This window comes from Gouania willdenowi, chromosome 7 (genome assembly GCF_900634775.1).
Source record: "Gouania willdenowi chromosome 7, fGouWil2.1, whole genome shotgun sequence".
In the NCBI taxonomy this organism is placed as follows: domain Eukaryota; kingdom Metazoa; phylum Chordata; class Actinopteri; order Blenniiformes; family Gobiesocidae; genus Gouania; species Gouania willdenowi.
The window spans coordinates 19,045,836-19,062,779 of NC_041050.1; the positions used below are offsets into that span (position 1 = coordinate 19,045,836).

The window sequence follows — 16,944 nt, forward strand, 5'->3', positions numbered from 1 at the left end:
GTATGAATAGACCAATTGGTAATAACATTAAGACATATAATTTAAAAAGATTCATATCTTTGCAATAGATAAAATTCAAAGCCAAAGCTACAGGTTGTCATGGTTCATTACTTTGCCATAACAATCGATTGCCATAACAATTAATTGGTCATCAGATAGTGCCAACAGTTTCAGTCAACTAAAAATCAAAGTGATTAGTCACCTAAAATCACTAATATAACAGAATTTGACCGGCATGGACATGTCTTGAAGGCCCACATACAGATAACTGATGATTAGCTTATATAACATGTCTCACTTTAACTTGCCCATACCTCAAAATTAACCTCTGATTGATTAAAATGAGTTATGATTACATTCACTGTAATGGATAAAAGTTGTTACGGATAGCTTAAAACTGAGAATGAACTGAGATAAATAGCTCGTATTTCCAGTTAGAGTTAGAGTCGCTCCAGACTTGAATTGGGGAGTTTCTGAGTAGCCTGCTAACAGATACAGAAAGCTCATTGTAAAAACAAGAAGTACCGTTTGTATGATTAAAAGGTTCAGGTAATCAGGACAAAAAGGATTTGAATCCCTGCTACTGCTGACTTCAAGTACATTTTTGTCCAAAAACAGCAAAACCAAGCACAATGAGGGTTTGAACATTGTGTGTGAAAGGGCCAAATAATAGAGGAAGCATCTATAATTTTAAATATTTGGATATCAACTGCAAACATCTTGGTACTAGCTACTACATGATGACCAAGCAAACTTTAAGAAGGGCACTCAATGTGTTACTTGAGAGTACCTGAGCAGCCTGGAGCAGGTTAAAATTCCTAGAAGGAGATGATGGTGATTGGCAGACCAGAGGAACTTCAACGTATGAATAGTAAGAGGTGTCTTCCAAACATACGCGGGCAGCATACGTGCGATACTCCCTTGAAACTGACTTGATGTCACGGCGGTAAAAAAGGAAGTACACGTATGCGTCTCGTGTGAATGCCGTCACAAAATGATGATCGTATTCTGAGAGGCGTCCGGCCACTGCAAGCTTAGCAGTTTCCTCGTAGGAAAAAATGGGTTCTGATGAAAGATGGCGAGTGGAGATAGGTGGATGGCTGGCAGTGTAGCCCCGCCCCACATACAACACTGTTCTTTCCCCACCTGGAAGTCCAACCACCAGCCCCACGGTGGAAACAGTTGGGTCATTGGCTGCAACGTACTGTGTATCCACTGGCCTCTTAGTGGAGAAAAGAACGTCCTTTATGGATTCCAGGCTACGTTTTTGGCAGGTTCCTTGGTGAACACTGCCACAAGTGATCAACTCCAACGCCTTAGGATCAACCAGCAACAACTTGTTATGGTTGCTGGTTCTTCTGGCCTGAGGACAGTTCAACTCAGTGACTGGAGGAAGGCAGTCTTTGCTATCACTAACAGGGCCAAGAGTCTCTTCTTGTGCTAGTCGTAGTCCGTCCGATCCATCTAGCTGGAAGAGGTAGTCTCTGGCTCCGATGTACACTGTGCCCACAAAGGGGTCTGGGTGGAGCGCCAGGTGCTGGAATTCAGTATTATTAAAGGAAAACTGAGGATAGGTCCGACCATGAGCAGTGAGGACAAGGAAGAAGCTCAGAAGTAAGACCAGGGTGGAGTTTGGAGCCTTCCCATGTAGCATGGCAAATACTCTGAGGAGAGATGAAGAAGGGTTAGAGATTTACACGAGCAGATGTTTGATGATTAGACACAGACATTTACTGAAGCCAAAAGCTGCTGCTAGTAAGAAATGAGTGGATGGTGTTTTAGAGTTTTAGAGCTAAGGTTTAAGCTGTGGATATACACTTTGTTCATCAAGAGAGTTTCAGCTACACACACACACACACACACACACACAGACAAACAAACATGTGAGTGCCATCTGTTCACATTTCTATAAATGTATGGCAAATATTTGGACCTTTGGTTTCTTTTTTTTTTTAAAGCATAATGTTTCACGTTCTTTACTTACTGATAAAATGAAACAATAATAATAATCCTCTATGATTTTTTAAATTTTTCTTTCCTTTTTGCACAATGAGCTGATAATATGGGGTCAGTACGACTGTGTGGTTCCATGTTACATTTTTTTGCTTTAATTTAAAAATGCAAAATGCATCAGCACCTTCTTTTCATTTTCCTTCATGTGGCCTTGCTTGTTTTCTAGGTGTGATGTTGGGTCCCGAAGCTGGACCAGTTCAAAACCAACACAATAGGGTGTAATACCAGAGCATTTAAAAATTAGATTTTCTCTCTTTTAAATAGCAATGTAACGTTCTCCTGTTAACTCCTGCACAGCAAGTCAGTTACTTCTTCCTTTTAAGTTTCGTGACTAAAGGCTACAATGGTATTAACATAGTATACTTCTGTTAAAAACGTTTTCTTTTGTAATCAATTTTAGTAGAAAACACAAAACATTTTAGGTACAAATATGCTGTGGCATGTGGTCCTTGTTACAAAGTTGCAGGGCTTTTTTGGAGTCATTCCTTGATGTGTCAGGACTGAAGGAAGGTTACACTCCTATACGCTACATGGCAGTCTATCCCAGGGCTAGGGTTGCACAATGTGGCAAAAAAATTAACAAAAATCAGTTCAAATCCACTATGTTTGACAGTGAAGGTATACTATAAGTTTAACTTGATTTATACATGCACACACCCACACTGCTGCAAACGTGTTTGTATCTTCAGATGGTGTAATCTTTATTACATGTTAAAGTGGAAATTTGTTTAGAGGTTTTAAGCAAGCCAACCTGCTTGTGAGTGGTCAATAGAAACAGTCAGAAGAACCTAGCTAAAGTAACGAACATCCAATAACGTGAATTCTTTTTTTATATATATATGTATGTATCAGAGGAAGGTAACTCCACTGCTTGAGCATTCCTCTCACCTCAACATGATGTATGGAAACATTATGGAATGTAATTGAAATAAAATCCTTCAAATTAATATTTATAACGCTGCACTTTTTAATTAGAATTTTTATAATTTGTTTTTATTTTACACCATAATTGCCATGTTCCCTGTTTTTGTTTAGTTTAAAGACACACAGCAAAAAAGAGCATATCTCACCATGTATGTTCTTTGTTAGGCTAAAGACTTCATCCACTGTACCACCAGGAACCATATCCCAGTCTTTTGCTCTTAATCTGTAAATGGAAAAAAACAAAAGATTTTCAGTTTGACCATACATTGGATCAGGACAGATACAATGCTTTGCTTTGACACAATGACTCAAATACTGAGTCCTCTTTTGCCCATCTGCATGGTAAAAGATTCCCAGAAGTCGCAGATTGGTTCACATTTGGAGGATTTAAAACAACAACTCATTTCCTTCCACAGCTGTCACTGAACACCTTAAAAGAAAGTGGTTTGTGGACACTGAGAGCCTTTGCATTAGAGAGGAAACCACTTTAATTATTGAACGGGCTCCTCAGACCTTTCACTGACCCCACAGAGAAGGGTCAGGTGGAAACATATAAGCAATTCTTTTAGGGCACAGTGTGAGGAGCAAGGATACTGGTGATGTACAAGATGCTGGGAATGAGCACTGGGCATGGATTCATTACTGTTCTATACTGTGCATAATATCAATAAAACATATTTCATTTGGTAAATATGGAATATTCTGTAGGATTTCACTGAAATGTAAATAAGCTGTAAGGATATTATATATGCTGTGCCACTCCACCTAACTGTCTAAGCCTTTAGGCTACAAGCAGGACCAGGATGAAGGGAGTGTGTGTTTGTGAGAGTAACCAGGTGCATGTGTCTGGTAAGTGGGAAAGTCCTCTTGTTATTTATTAATGAGAAGAATGAGAAGCGTAATAATAAAAACCATCCACGCCCACTCTTAGAAGATTGTGTGTTGTGTGTGTGTGTGTGTGTGTGTGTGTCTTGTCCTCTTATAGTACGGTACAGTACTGAACCAGATAATAGTGCGATACTGAACAAAATTATTTTATATAGCTTTTGGAGATAACAAGCAGTTAACAGAGGTCTATTAATATACAGTATGTATTACCCATATTCAATTGTAATTCAATTAAAATTACAGTGAACAGAATTTTTTTCCAATGACAATTAAATTCCAAGTATTTTTTATCCTCAGAAAGTCAATTATAATTACATTCTCAATTCCAAAAGTTCAATTACAATTATCACATTTACTGAACTTGAAATAAATAACCTAATAAAAGTTAACCTTCCTCTTATGTTAGCTTTCTGTTAGCATCTATTATGATGACGGATGCTAAAACAGCTGTAAAATACACTAAGAACAAATATATACAATATGTTTCATTTTCTGACTATTGGTTACCTTGTTAGGCTTCATAACCAATGAAAATATAAGTAGTGTTATTTTTGGTGAAGGCATCTTTTTTGTATCAGTATACCCCTAGATTTAATTTTTTTTTTTTTTTTTTTTTAATGGTAAAATGTGATAAAGCTTGATACAAAACATATTTGAATAATTTTAACTACATGTGTATAACGGTAACATGGTTCCCCAGTTTTGCGTTAAATTATAATTGACAATTTTTGTTAGGGGTGTCCCGATCCAATATTGATATCGGATATCGGAATTTCAGTGAAGCTTGTAAAACTATTCCCCCATTAAACTTATCTGTGCTCCCAGTACCAATGACAAAATGCAACAACTATAAGCAACAGCTTGTAAAGCTAGACATTTTTTGGAAGGGGTTATCCACTGTAACTCCTGAGCCTGGGAAGAACTCAGAACAAATTCACATGAAAACCCTAAGGAGGCATCCTTAACTGATCTTTGACCCTCCAACATGACTTAGTAGAGTATTTATAGCCTGCGGCTAGCCCATCACCATGGGAACTTCCTCTTACCAACCAGCAAAAACAGTCTGAGTTAGCATGAGATCAGACTGAATGACTGCGGTAAGGGACAAAGTGAAGATGGATGAAGCACAACCAAGACATGTGACCTACAGCATTAGATGATGGAATAGACGAGAGTAGTCAAATCATTTGATTTCCTTCTTAAGTCCAGTCAACATTCATTTGGCCTTGGAACAAACTCCCAGCCGAGCTGAAGTCAGCATCCAATGTGAACATTTTTAAATCAAAGTTAAAGGCACTTTTTTTCTCTACTGTGTATGATTGAGAGGGAGATTTTTGGTCATGTTGATGTAATGTGTTTATTAATTTAAATGATTTTTCTGATGATTTTAAACTAAATTCTTATAGATTTTAAATTATATTCTTATAGATTTTAAGCTGTTGAACATTTTCTGTGGCACTTTTTGATCATGTAAAGCACATTGAGTTACCTTGTGTATGAAATGTGCTATACAAATGCATTTGCCTTGCCTTCAATTGGTCAACAGGATGTATCTAAAAAAAATACAAATATTTATGAAGCAAATAAAAAATTCATATTAAGGATTCATCATTTTATTTATACCACTCGACTTCAGCAGAGAACGCATACAAGTAAAAATACTTCAACCACCCTTTCAGGCAGACAAGCAGCTTCTCTCATTCTGCTTAACAATCTACAGAGTTCATCGGTCAGGTCTGGTATACAGCATTTTGGGTCATGGGGGACAGTCAACCCACTTATAAATAAACCCAGTAGGCCATTAGACTGTCGACTGAACGAGGGAGGTGAAAGAACGGTGGCACAAGAACTTGTGGAAACTGCATGAGGGGTTATGTTTGAATTTAATTTGTGTCTAAACCCCACACTGCTTACTTTAGCTTCAGATATTAAAATCCATTGATGTGTGTTCTTATGTCAACAAGTGTGTTTACAGTGCTGTAAAGTTCTTTGAATGCTGTCTCATCTGTGAACCGTTTCCCTGCCCATTCCTATTTGTCTTGCTTTTCTTCTCTTGGTCCCCATTTTATTATTCACTGAGAGGTGGTTGTGCAAGTTCATTTCTAAAGCTCGTAATGAGCCGTGACAACCCACTGGATGTGCAAGGTCACATAAAATATGCAGGGTCAACAGCAATGGGACAGTGCAGAGCAAGTGAACTGGGCCATCAGCCATAGAGCATTGCTTTACATTGTTAAGCTAAGTTGGGTGAACTAGCGTCTCGCCCGAGGGCCCGGAACTGCCAAAAACATTGTCTGTGGATCTAGTCCAGAGAACATAGAAGAGGTCTGAGGCAAATTAATCTATTTAAGATGAGAAAGGATATGGTCAGCCACATACGCAGATGGGGAACCTGTGAGAAAATACTGAACAGGGACAACTACTCATAAATGGGCCCAACTTCCTTTAGTCTTTTAATTTTTTAGGGTTTTAACATGATATATTTATCAATGTCAAATATTAATAATTTAAATACAGTATTTATTGATAATAGGTATTTAAAGGCACACTGTGTAACTTTCGGGGCCCCTAGGGGTGCTAGACCTGTAACTTTCACGTCAAGCGCCCCGAGTGGCCACAAGCACCGCAGCACTGTCGCAAAAATCAACGTCTTTTTTTTTTTTTAAAGGATTTTTTTTTGGCTCTAGTGGCCTTTATATGACAGTTGCTTGACAGGAAGGGGGTGAGAGAGAGCAGGGAATGACACGCAGGAAAGGGTCCCAGGCCGGGAATCGAACCTGGACCCGCTGCAGGTGAGGAACTACAGCCTCCGTACATGGGGCGGGCGCTCAACCCACTGAGCTACACACCGCCCCAACATGTCTTTTGATTGTGTATGCAGACAGTATTTGACCTGAAACTTCGAGGTAAGGATAGGCTCCAATGGCTTTGTCGGTCGGGCTGGGCTCGCGCCGCGGCTGGAGGACCAGCCGCCGCCCTCCTCTCCCTGCTGCCAGAAGCCCGGCTCTCAGCCCTCCTCACCGCGTCAGTGGCTCCCCCCACTCCCTGGCCTCGCCGCCGTCATTGGCCCCCTTCGCCGGGGTTTGGCGCAGCTGCCAGGGTTGGAGCAAATGGGGGACTGCACATACTCCAAGCGGAAGGCGGGTCGGCAGAAGGGGCCGGGTCTCGGAGGCGTCTTTTTTGACTGCTCAGAAGCAGTTTTGCTTGTCTCGGCCATGACCAGGAGTCGAACAGGCGGAAAAATACTAGCAAAAGCCTTAGCCCACTGAGTATATCCGAGCCTGTGGTCATGTGATTGCCCTAAAGTGATACGTTCTCCAGGTCACATGACCTCCGTCTCTCCAAACTAACATGGATGGTATTTCAAGAGGGAAGCCCCTGCTCGTCAAGTGCTGTATATTGGCCTGAGGAATCATTTAAAAAAACTCATATGGGTCAACTCTTTAGGTCAAAAAGTCTGCGGTATGCCTTTAAGTAGAAGTGATATTGTACAAAACAGACAATCAACCTTTGCAATATGATATACAATAAGATTTTACAAGATTGACTTTTGGCAGAAACATTTTGATCGAACACCAAGGAAAAAGTGACCTGAACTTGTACCATTAGTAAGAGCTAAAACAAACAAATCACAGTTTAACACACGCAGCAGAGACCACATCCTTTTCAGCATCACCACTTCAAGTGCAAAATCTGTTTCTCCAGTCAGCCTATCATTCTGTTTTAGATGGTAAGATCAGTATGTTTGTATAATTATTATTATGAGAGACAGACATATACACGTTTGGCCTTTGTCTATATCCGTTGCCTTCTTTAGGGTAAATGGTCATGTTTCTTAAGTACAAATGCAGACAGAGTCTCTCTCTGTCCATCCCCTTCGATCCACTGAAGGGACTCTCTGTTTGTGGTTGAGGGGAAGAATAGTGTCTCTTTCACAGCTCTCCCATTAAGTGGCTGATAAACGGACACAGGATAAAAGCCACTTCCCTTAAAAAAAGGACCTACACACACACACAAACAGTAACACCTATCATGCACACGCACACACACACACACACACTTGCTCACTGAGTCTGTTTTATGACAGGATCCTTTGAGCCCACAGACAGCAGCACTCTCCCACTGGGACGAGCAGGTGTTAGGCTTAGCTGCTTGTTACAGCACAGCACACATGACCTGAAATCCACTGTAAGAACAGCAGCCTTTTATCTCATAGAATCCATTTTATAGAGACCCCCATCATCTCAAGTACAAATATCACTATCATCAACCACACCAGCTTGTTATTTAAAGACTAGCAATAAAGTCTCAGAGGCCCATTTGGGATGCTGCCACAACCCATTAAAGTGGCAATTTCAACATAATGGACTGGCAATTGCAGTTTTATGAATGACCAAAGTGTCTAATATTAGGTAATCTTACTACCACTGACCAAGAAGGGTGGGGCTTCTGCTATTCTTTTAAAGAAAATTAGCAAGAAAACCATTACAATAAATTATTCAGCCTTTTTTTTTTAAACTACTGCAACACAATAAAAATGATTTGCACCAAACTGCATCCTTAATTTCAAGCCTGTCAGCCATTGTCATGCAGAAGTGCTTACATTAAAATGTTGATGTCAATGACAAAATGAATAGCAAAATAATGTCAGTGTTAATTGCAAAATATCTGGACTTACACCAAAATGATCCCAAACAGCACAAAAGCACACCATAGTAGTGTTTAAAAATCACTTTTTCAAACAATGGAGGAAATTCAGAACAAGACCGTCGGTTAAAGTTGCTATCCGAAGTTTCTAAGAGGACGTCTCGATGTCCCGCCCTCAACAGCTCCAATTCTTCCCCCTGCCTCTGCAATCTACGTGAAACCACGCCTCTACTTTTCTGCACTCGCATCGCAGAACATAACAAGGTCACATAAACAGGAAGTCAAAGCCTATTGGCTGGGCGCAGTCTCCATTTATATAGCGGTCTATAGGATGAAGGAGGGACTTGTATACATTAATGTATATGAATGACCACTGGCAGTAGACCATATAAAAGACTAGTTAGGTATTTTTTCGCATTTCAAAAGAATCATACATAAACAGATTTCTCAGAAACTCCAGATATCAGCTTTAAGGTTAAGGTTAACATCAAACTCAAAGTTTAAGATCAAGATCAGGTCAGAACAGGGCTGCATGTCTCCAAAGTACAGGGCATTAAGGTCAGCATAAGGATAACTTCCTCCCTTTCTCTATCCGTCTGCTCAGAGGTGTTAAACCGTCACCTCAAAACTCGCTGTGCAGGGGAACTTGTCTCCACTGCAAAGAAGATAAGACATTCTGCACAAACTCTGCTCAGACCAAACTATCTAAATGAGGCTATTATGGTTAATAGAAGAAGTGAAACTTCTTTAAGCAAAAGCAGAAGTTGTCTTGACAAGGCACAGAGGGTATGTAGGGCCCTATAAAATATTTGTTAACGGAACCTCGGAATCACGGAATCAACCAATGAAAACGGTTAAACACGGAAATGGCAAAAATGGGCATGAAACACAGTCACCGTGGGGGAAAGAACAATTTTTTATGGAGACATTTCCGGGGACCGCTTATTAGGTGCACCGCCCTCCCTCCTCCTGTCCTGGCTGCATTAAACTCATCTTAAACCACCGCAAACACTGTCTAAAAGCAACACAAATCATCACCAAATACAGAGCCACCAGTGACGTTTAACTTTGCTGTGCCAGTGAAGCTTTGCCCGTTTTTGTGTAGCGCAACGGCGCTCCGTGAGAACGTGATCAGCTTTAATCATCTTCCCCTGCTCGAACTGTTGTGCCATGTTGTAATTTAGTTATTTTCATTCCAGCCTTTTGTCCGTGCCTCTTGGGTACATTTTCACAGTAAGCAAGCGACCTCAAGTACAACCGTTTCAGTGGGAACTTCCAGTTTACAAAATAAAAGTCAGTTGGAGCAACGTTATTAGAATGTTACATTTTAACAACATCTCATCAAAGCTACAGAAGATAGGGTAATTTAAATTAGGTTAATTTAAACTAAGATCAAAACTTAATCATTAAACCTGCTCAGTTTCAGTAAACCATTGATCCCTGAGAGGAAATTGGGTGACAGCAATGCAGTTCTCATACATCTTTAAATGACATAAATAATTAAAATGGAGCGGTATCTACCTTTTAATTGTATCTTACTTTATTTTTGACATACTTTTTTACTAATTATGAGCTTTCTTTTCATTTATTAGTATTTATTTTGTTTCCTCACAGGAGTTAAAAACTAATACGTTCTTTAAAAAATGACAATTATTTCTAAAAAACGAATTTAAAAAAAAGTAAAGTGGAAAAAACGGAATTTGGGAAAAAATAAAATGAAATGTGGAATTGATTTTACAGGGCCCTACTTATGTCTTACAGACAGCAGCACAACAGACAGCAGCAGCAGGAAGAGAAAGGAAGGGAGGCGCATCTCTCCTTATTAGGAGTTGGTCATCAGACTCTCGTTTTTAGGGAACTTGCCTGTTTGCCCACGCCCCATCTACAGTATAAAGGTTGTGGGATCTGACTGTTCGGGGGGACTCGACACTAGCAGTCTGTTCTAAACAAGTCTGAAGAGTTCATCCCAGCTGTGTTTCTGTGTGTTCATCAAGGTCTTTATTAAAAGCTGTCAAACTTGATCAGTAATTCTCGTTTCTTACTCCAATTCTAGGATCAAAAGAACCTTGTTAGATAAGAAAAAAATTGTCTAACAAGACTGAACAAGAAATGTGCTGCTCGCACATCTTTTTTGTAATTTTTAGAAAAATGCATATCTTCTGACTACAGCTGCATATTGTAAATCTAGCTTTGCTGCAACTCTTTCTAGCAATATAATAATAAAGACCACCTTTTTATTTAGGATAATCAAGTCATTTAAGAGACCATCTTACTGTAGTTGCACTAAAGAGTACAGAAGCCAGAATAAACAGTAATTTGACCTGAGATATTGGTGTGTAATAAAGCAAACCAAAACCTTTGAAACAAAGTAGTTAGAGGGTAGTAAGCATGACCGTTAAAGGCTACAGATGTCTAGATAAGGAGTAGGTAAACTTGGTCCTGGTGGGCTGCAATGCAGTGTGTTTTAGGTGTCTCTCTGCTCCAAGACATTTGAATAAAATAAAGGTGGTATCATGCAACTTCCAACAGAGAGAATGATTGACAGTAGCAGCTGAGGCTCATTTTAACTTTTTAACCAGTGAACTGCAAACTGGACTGGGGCCGACACTGAAAAATGGCTCCTTAATAAGTTTGTCTGCTATATGTTTCTTCTGGGAATTGATTAACCTAATTTCTTTTTTTTTTTTTAAATGACTAAAACTGACAAAGGTATATAATGTATAAATTAGGATATCATAGCAGGTGAGTGTGGTTTTATTATCAAGTGTATGTCAAATTGTATTGGGTGGTCAGATGTTTAGACGCAGTTGTAATAGGGTTGACGTGATAATATGTAATCCAATTCAAGTGCATTCTGTAGCTAAGCTTTACAATGAGTTATCTATACTATAATGCAAGAAAGGTCTGCGTGCGTGTGTGCGTGTTTGTGGAGTGAATATCCCCCATGCACGGTGTCTGTTTGACCTTACACAAAATGACTCCAGAATCACACTACAATGGCAACAAAAAACATACATTACAGAAAAATACACCAAATGAAAAACATTTCAATAAACAAATCAATGAGTCAAAAAACAAACACATTTATCATGCGCATGTCCCATAGAATTAAACCAGGGAAATCTCACATGCTATTTTACTTTGCACCCGCAAATACTGTATACCCCTTTATAACACTACAGTGTACAGAATATGTACACCTCTTTGTACATCCAACCTTCAAACACATACTTATTTGGTCATAATTGACAACTCTACTAAAGCCCCACTGCAGTAAATTAATACATACTTCCAATGGGCACTGTACTAGTTTATAAAACTTAAGATTTCAGTGTAAGTATCCTGAGGGTTCTGCAGCTTTCCTGCCACTTTGACAGCTACAGTACTGTGATTTACTGTACCTCACTGACTTCTTGTATTGAAGTCAGAATCAAGCTATAGATGTTGGAAAGGTCTGCACAGGCCAACCAGTGAAACATGCAGTTTCAGTATAGCGGTTAAACTTTATGAACGACAGTCATTTATACCTTAATGTACATTTTTTTTTTTAAACATTCCGTTTCATGCAACACTAGTTTTAGTCTTTGGTGTATGGTGGTGTACATCTGCTCGCTATTGTGTCCTATCCTGAAACTGTGCTACTTATTTCATCAGATCCCTTCACAGGAGATCAATCTTAGAAATATTTTTTATCTGGTTAAAGAAGATAATTATGAATCTTAAGCTAGATGGATAAATGTGGTAACGCTCTTAGTAGCAGTGGCTCCGACAAACTCTTCAGACTTTGCTATAATTTAGGTTTTTATTTCTGCCCAAATTGAAAAAAAAAAAAAAAGAAAAAAAGAGTCCTATGATGTGCATTTATGCTTATAAGTTTTAATAGAGGACATTTTGTAGAAAAAAGGAGGAAATGCAGCAGCATCCAGTCTAACATGCAGACAAAGAAGTCCCAAATAGCAACTCCGTGCCAGTGTGGGTTTGGAATTTAGACCGGCATATGCTGGGCTGAGGCATCGTGTCATGGAGGACGCGCTGATGTGGTCATTGTATGGCAGAATGCTAAGCAGGCACCAGTGGGAGGTGCATGCGTATTCATTTGTTTGCGGATTGTCTGCATACATTACCTCCTACGGTCTGTACAGCCACGTCTCCAGGCCGAGCCGCACGCAAACACACATGGCTGCCTCCTCTTTCACTGCACTCAATAGCCTGAGAAAGTCCTTTGTCGTTGCCGTGACAACGTTCCCGGGTTCAGTGAATAGAGTGTGGAGATCTTGCTCTCCCAGTTAGTGGGCATTTTAATCGGCCTGTCACACTGTCTGTGAACTGGTAACCCTAAAGCTCTAATCTGTACTTCTCTGAATGTAGAGATGCTACATGGATATTCTTTTGGCATGCCACATATTCAGTAAACCCTTTCCAGGATTATTTCATCATTCAGAGACCTTGGGGTCACACCAAACCTCATTTTCTGCCACATTATTGAACTATAAAGCTGACAATGAAAAAAAGACCACATTCAGCCACAAGACCAATAATATGAAGCCACAGTGTAATTGCTAATATGCCTGGGCTGAAGCCAAAAAAAAATCCCACTAAATCTCCAGTTTAATAAGCTTCACGGTTATGAAACATGCGGCGGTCCCTCATTGAAGGGCCGGGAGTAGCCCTGAGTACGCCTGCAGAAGTCTCACTTATTCCCAGAGGATCTTATTGTGGGATGTTTGAATTTGGAAAAAGAGATGCAAAAACCTGAACTGTTTTATTCATGCAGTTCCTGACCCTTGACTCGTACTATTTTCAGTGGAGACAGTCATGCGTTTGCTTCTGTCTCGGTCATCTCAGTATATCCTCTCCTTAAATCTGTTTGGCCCTCCAAACCAGCTGAGTATCTGCGGCGCCTTCCAGGATGCCACACATTTTCTACATGTTTACTCTGAAATTCTTAGCTGCTGTTGCAATACTGCATTATATAATTGCATTGGATCTTATTGAATATTTTTAATACATATACTATCTTTTAAGATGCAAGTTCTACAATACTTGTATAATTTCCCTCACTTAGATCGGCACAGGATTTACGCCAAAATTACTGAAACAGATTTTCGGTTATGTCAAGTTGCTTCCTTAACTACCCTGCCAAGTTTCATCCAGATCAGGTCTAGATTGCGCATTTCAAATTCATAGTGACTTTTCAAAAAAAAAATACACATACATTTCGACATACTGTATCATTATTAATGGGCACAAAAAAAATTCTTACAAGCCTTTAAAGTGTGAATGATCATGGTACCACCACTGATCCAGATAACTGAATATCTAGCAAGGGGATATTTGGCACTTGGTGGAGGTTTGTATTCTGTGTGCTTTTGTTTTACCACTTAAACAAGCTAGAAATTGTGCTCACTTAAGAATGCAAGTGAAATCCAAAAATGTCCTCAGAAACAGAGAAAAAGTTTGACAGTCGCAGTCCAAAATTTTCTTGTCATTTGGATCGGGCTAATCAAAAATGCAAATAACAGTAGTCTTCAAAAAAAATGGGGAGGACAAACTCAGCTGTGCACTTTTAATTGGAGCTTTGTTTATCATCTTTCCTCAAAACTAGCAACTCCAACTTGAATAAAATATGTGCTCAAAATAATTACACAAACAATTAGTCTACAGGCATCATATCAGCACTTCCTGGGGGTAACACTGAGCCTTCAACTATACCTGCATTACATGAATATACACTTTGTTCTCAACCACTGACTTCATAACTTCACTTGTGGGTTAATCAATAGACCAACTTTTAGGTACTATGTCGAGATAATACTATCACACTATGATTGCCCTGGCTCTTTTATCCAAGCATGCCTATATCAAAGTATTTATTTTAGTTAAAAACCTCATATGTTTAGACTTTTCACAAAAGTGTAACATGTGACAGTGTCATTAAAGAGACTAAAATCATTAGTAATTGACACTAGAATTAGGATATCACCTAACCAGCTGCCTAATGAAAGAACTAGGTCACATGTAAACACTTGTTTCCTTTCAAGCTAGAATATAGTGTAATTGAGCAGAACGCGCTGATGTGTAATTAAAAACAGAAGTATTGATTTAGATCCAGGCCTCTGCATTTTAAAGTAGAGCTTACATGTTGTTGGTCTGTGTGTGAGCCCTGTAATGCAGACATAAGTTTATAACCCACATACATATATATATACATACATACATATATACATATATATACATATATACATACATATATACATATATACATACATACATATATATATACATATATACATATATACATATATACATATATACATGTATATATATATATATTATTTTTTGTTAAAATTGTTGTTGCTTTTACTCTTACACATCACCTCATCTAATAGGAAACCAAAAAGCCCACTTTCTTCTGCAGCTCAGGCACTAAAGCCGATTTAATTCCTCTGAAACGCTGAAGCTCTAAAAAGGAACGAGTGACAGGCGTTACTAACACACATTTTATTCGGGGAATTGAACTGCAGTGGCTCAGGTTTTCTGCTCATTGAGCGACTACTGGTGGGTGCTTCCTGTTCGCCACGGGATCTTTACATAAAGGGGGTCTGGTTAGTTAAACAGCTTGAAATTTACAATGCTTTCCCTTTATATTGACAAGGAATGGCTGGAAAAACCATCAATGTAGAACAAATTCTATTAAGAAGACTGCAAGTGATCACTGGGTGCAATACCTGTTTACAAGTACAACAATTCGGCAAACAGTCACGTCCTGCATTGATACAGGATGTAACGTTTTCATTATTGACTAACTAAGGCGGTTTGTTAGTAATGCTTTGAAGTTGCCTTTGTTTGTTTGCCCCAGTGTAGATTGGCACCCTGTACCCGCATTTTACCCTTAATCGCATGGCATAGGATCCAGCACACCCCACAACCTTGATTCAGAAACCTACCAAATACTGTTAGTATAAATAATCTGTAAGGGTTGGAAAATATATTGTGCAAAAAGATATCACGATATTAAAGTGTCACAAGATAAATTGTGGATGGTACAAGTGGTGGTGTGATATTGCAAAGGGGGAGGGGGCAAGCCTTACCATCCCTGCTACATCTGTCCAAAGCGAGCATGTCTGTTCATCTGCACAAGACACAGTCAATGACCAAAGATCTCAAATGTTGCCAGAAAATGTAGACATGCTAATATTGTTGGAAAAAAATAAAACATGACCATACTTTAAAACATCAAACTAGAAGAAAGTTTAAGCAAATATATACATATACATTTTTTTTTTGTAGAATGTGATGACATGATTTGGTTTTAATTTTAAACGTGCAAGAATCGTCAGTCTCTGTTTTTGCGTTCTATTTGCAGAGTGGCACTTTTAGCACGGTAATTAGGGAAAAAAAAAACGCTCATTTTTTTGTTATGAATTTTCACTTGAGTTGAAAAGGTTATACCCAGAGTAAATATGCCAAGACTTAGTCAAACAAAAGCATGGTTGATTTTCAAACTGCTTTCTTTTTGTCCTTTTTGCTTTTCCAAAAAGATTGTACCCCATTGTTATCATCAGCCCAGTATCACATCTTATTTTATCATAAACTTTTTATATCATCCCATTTCAAATAATACTCTAAAAATATAACCACCGTAAAACAAAGTAGTGAAAAACTCTTGTGAAGTGGTAAATCCAACTCTAATCATAACAAGAGTCACTTCTAAGATTTGGGTTGTGTATCATAAACTACCAAAATAATGGTTTCAAAAACATAAACTGCCTTGTCCCCTAATCAAAACAGCTTTCTTTCCGATTGTGAAGAAGCAAGGTTTTGGGTTATCATCATAAAGTCTGAGGCAATGATCCTCTCTAAGAAAGCGGTTATTGTCTCTGGGTGGGAGCAGAGAGTGCCCCAACATGTGGAGCTTTTGTTCCATCTATGGAAGGCTGCAGTGGGACATTGATACGCGAGTTATAAAAGTATCTGTAAGTGAGCAATATGAGATAAAGGCACTAAGCAAAGACAAAGTTAGCATGAGAGGTAATTAAGATGCACATGAGGATATATTTATTTATTACAGGAGTAACTGGAACTCTTTAATTTAAGAATCGCTTTATGTTCAGAACCTCACCTATAATCAAAAATATAACAAAAATCCAGAGTCAAATAGTTGTAGAAAGAAGCCAGCTGGCTTGGTTTGGGCGTCTATTAGGGCTGAAATGCGGACTCTGCTGCACTTTGGGAATACCCTCTGTAATAGCACATTTTCTATTCAAGGCGGTGCTGACTCAATAACAAAACTCAGTGTTACATCAACAATATTGCAGAACACTCCAGACTGACGGGCACGGTGGAGTGCTGGCCAGTATGTACAAGAAAGAATGAGAAGCCTGAGATGTGTAATCCATCATAAAAAGAAGCAAATCTTCCAATTTACTTAACATTAGGGTTGATTTAGGCTATTTAATCATTGATAAATTC

General features: G+C 38.9%; 1 protein-coding gene across 3 annotated transcripts in view; it reads right to left on the reverse strand.

The window, feature by feature from the left end:
- LOC114466991 (plexin-B1-like) overlaps window positions 1–16,944 on the reverse strand; it is a 109,212-nt gene that overhangs the window by 56,973 nt on the left and 35,295 nt on the right. For all 3 annotated transcript variants that reach the window (XM_028452914.1, XM_028452913.1, XM_028452912.1), the window contains exons 2-3: window positions 3,084–3,160; window positions 791–1,664 (exon numbers count right to left, since the gene is read on the reverse strand). In XM_028452914.1, coding sequence (XP_028308715.1) covers window positions 791–1,654 — 864 coding nt within the window. In that variant the 5' untranslated portion in view covers window positions 1,655–1,664; window positions 3,084–3,160. The remainder of the gene's footprint in view (window positions 1–790; window positions 1,665–3,083; window positions 3,161–16,944) is intronic.